The sequence below is a fragment of the Juglans regia genome, chromosome 3 (genome assembly GCF_001411555.2).
Source record: "Juglans regia cultivar Chandler chromosome 3, Walnut 2.0, whole genome shotgun sequence".
NCBI lineage: Eukaryota > Viridiplantae > Streptophyta > Magnoliopsida > Fagales > Juglandaceae > Juglans > Juglans regia.
The window spans coordinates 26,592,685-26,595,841 of NC_049903.1; the positions used below are offsets into that span (position 1 = coordinate 26,592,685).

The 3,157-nt window shown below is 38.7% G+C and overlaps 1 protein-coding gene across 1 annotated transcript; it reads right to left on the reverse strand.

The window, feature by feature from the left end:
• Positions 1-780: 780 nt before the first annotated feature.
• On the reverse strand, positions 781-2,953 carry LOC108990892 (pentatricopeptide repeat-containing protein At2g32630). Its single transcript, XM_018965004.2, has one exon. It carries the CDS (start codon positions 2,809-2,811, stop codon positions 958-960), a length of 1,854 nt encoding a protein of 617 aa, XP_018820549.1. The 5' UTR covers positions 2,812-2,953; the 3' UTR covers positions 781-957.
• Between the last annotated feature and the right edge of the window lie 204 nt (positions 2,954-3,157).

The following is a 3,157-nucleotide window of genomic DNA, read 5'->3' on the forward strand; positions in this document are numbered from 1 at the left end:
GTGGAAATTCGAGGTCGAATCTTTTTTATGAGAGAAAGAATGATGGGCACCAACATGGACCTAGTTTTAAAGATCCCAGATGAGCCAATTACAAGGTCAACTTCAAATGAATTAAATAAGTTGAAAGCCTTCAAGTGCTCAAAGCATTTAAGTCATGTTGTTGCCTTCCATAGCTTATCAAATTAATCAAAACTAGATCTTCATCCTTCATGCCCATCTTGAATGTTGGACTCTTGCTAAACTCGTCCCAAGTGGATTGCATCAATTCTTGCATTACCTCCTTGATCTTCTTGTCTCTTGACCTTGTAATTGGCACATCTAAGATCTTTAAGATTAAGGTCATGATGGTGTCCATCACTAACTAACACATCTCATCTTCAAATTATAAAAAATAGACAAAAAAAAAAAGTATATTCATCCCATTCTATCCATAGTTTGGATGTAAATTCATGAAAATATATGATGCAGCACAATCTTAAGGCGTAATCCTAATGAAGGATAGGATATTTTGTAAAGTTTGAAGTGTAATATTTAACTTTGTTTCTAAAGTGTAAAACATGTATTCAGGCTGAAACACGTATATTGGAGGATGAACCAGAAAGTGAATGGGCGACGGCATTGAGTTACTAATTAGTTTTGGACATTGCATTGGCCATGTATTCAGGCTCTCTATCTATTTTGAGAAGCATATGGAGAAGCCTCAGGCAGTTAAACCTGAGTCCTGACAATATCACTGAAAAGGATAAATAATATAGTCATTAAAATATGCTTTTGGTTCTTACAGTTTCTGACGCTCTAGTTTGTTTGCTAGTCCAGATATTTGGATCGTTGCAAGCATATTCATATTTTCAATAAATTATCTTATGAACAATCGATTTAGATGAAATTGAGGCCCCAAAATTAACTTGTCAAGCTCCAAAATATGTAACAAAGAAACAACCCAGCCTAAAAAATGTATCAGAGCGAAGGGCCGACTTGGTGAAGGCTGCTCACAAGTGAAGAATATACCCTATCATCAGGTGTTAGACCTGACTTCATCATTTCACCATACAATTTAAAAGCTTCATCTGACCTCCCCACCTTAGACAAGCCTGAAATCATAGCTGTGAAAGTGGCTACGGTCCGAACTAAACCTTTGGAAGACATTTCTTCAAACATTTTTAGTGCATCATCCACGTTGCCATAAACACTTTCACCATGTACAAGGGATGTGTAGGTATATGTGTCTGGCATTATCCCCTTGTCTTCCATCTCCTCTTTTAGCCTATGAGCTTCTTTCATCTTTCCTTTCTTGATATAACCATCAACTAAAACATTGTACGTAACTGTAGTTGGTTTCTGTCCCTTCTTCTCCATCTCAGTGAACACCCTCTTTGCTTCCCCAACGTTTCCTTCCTTGCAATGTATGCCAATCAAGGTAGTCAAGTTAACAGTGTTTGGAGTCACACCCTTATCTACCATTATGTACAACAATCTTTTTGCATCTTCATGCCTATTTGACTTGCACATCCCACTAGCAATTACATTATAAGTAAACTCATCAGATTCAAATCCTTTCTTCTCCATGAAACCCTGCAGTCTTAGAGCTTCATCTACCATCCCTGTTTTGCAATACCCATCCATCAATGTATTGAATATAACTCGATTTAGGTCATGTCCTTTGCTTTGCATCTCATTTACCAACATTTCTGCTGCTTCCATCTGTCCCGCCTTGCATACACCATTAATTAGGGCCCCGTAAGTGTGAACATTAGGAGCAAAGCCTCTCTCAGTTAATTCATCAAACAGCTCAAATGCCCTTTTCATGTTTCCTAATCTGCAATTCCAACTAATTATTGAAGTATAAACATGAACATCTGCTTTTATCCCTTTCTTATGCATTTCCTCAAACAGCTTCTCAGCCTCCTCAATATTGCCAGAGCTCCCATAACATTCAATCAAAATAGTATAAGTTGCTGCATTGTATGTTACTTGATCCTTCTCCATCAAGCTCAAGATCTCATTGAGACCCACAAAATCCTTTCTTTCAACATATGCATTTACAAATGTATTATAAGTGATCACACTGGGTTTAATCCCTCTATCAACCATTTCAACCATCAATCCCCTACCTCTTTCCATCTCTCCTCTCCTACACAGCCCGTCAATCACACTAGTCATGGAATAAACCGTAATCAAAACATCCGACTCAATCATTCGACGGAAGAACCCCAAACACTCCTCCGCCCGATCAGACCTCTTCAGAGCAAGCAAAAGCACGAAGCAAGATCTCTCCTCAATCTCAAACCCATTCTTTGCCATATAATCAAAAACCTCTATAGCCTCTTTGAACATTTTATTATCTGCGTAAACCCTCATTAGCATATCACACAACTTCTCAGCAAATGTGGGCTCACTATAGCCATCCTCAATCAACGAAATGATGATCGGAACCGGGCATCGTAGATTATCATCGGTCACAATACAATTCAACATATTCTTCATTTGGGCAAACTTTCGAGCCCCATATAACCTACACATGAGAGTAACGTGGGCCCGAAGATCGAGTTTTTGTGAAGTGAAGGATTCATTTCTTCGCAAAAAGTTGAAGAAACTCGAGCAAGACTGCGACGAGACATGTGGGTCTGAGAGAACAAGGTGAGTGATGTCGGAATTGAGATAGGAAAGTAGGGATGGAGAAGTCTGGAGGTGCTTAGGGCCCGAGTTGATAAGGGTTTGAGCTATCTGTTGGGCGATCTCTCGGTTCGAGAGCGAAGGAGGGATTGACGGGAGGACAGTACTGGCGGTTCTCAAAACCTTTTGGGTGGACATGTTCTGTGGGAAAATGAGGAAGAAGGAACGTGAAGCGAGCTCCTCTCCCTTTTGTGGGTTAAGGTAGTTTGCAGTTTGCCTTCTTGGTTCCTCGGGTCTTTCCCTCTTGTCGGTTTACGGCAGACTACTGAGAAGGAGGAGATTTGGCCAATGGGCATGAAATTTGCGGAATGATAATTCAATTACTCTAAAAGATAAAATTAGTAATATTTTTTATGAAGCTATTATATTAATTATGAATTTATAAAAAAAATTTAATCTCAGTTTGAGTTATGAAATAATTATAAAATATGATAGTTATCTAACGAAACATTTCCCTCTTTTAAGCATTTTCTCTTATTTAAAG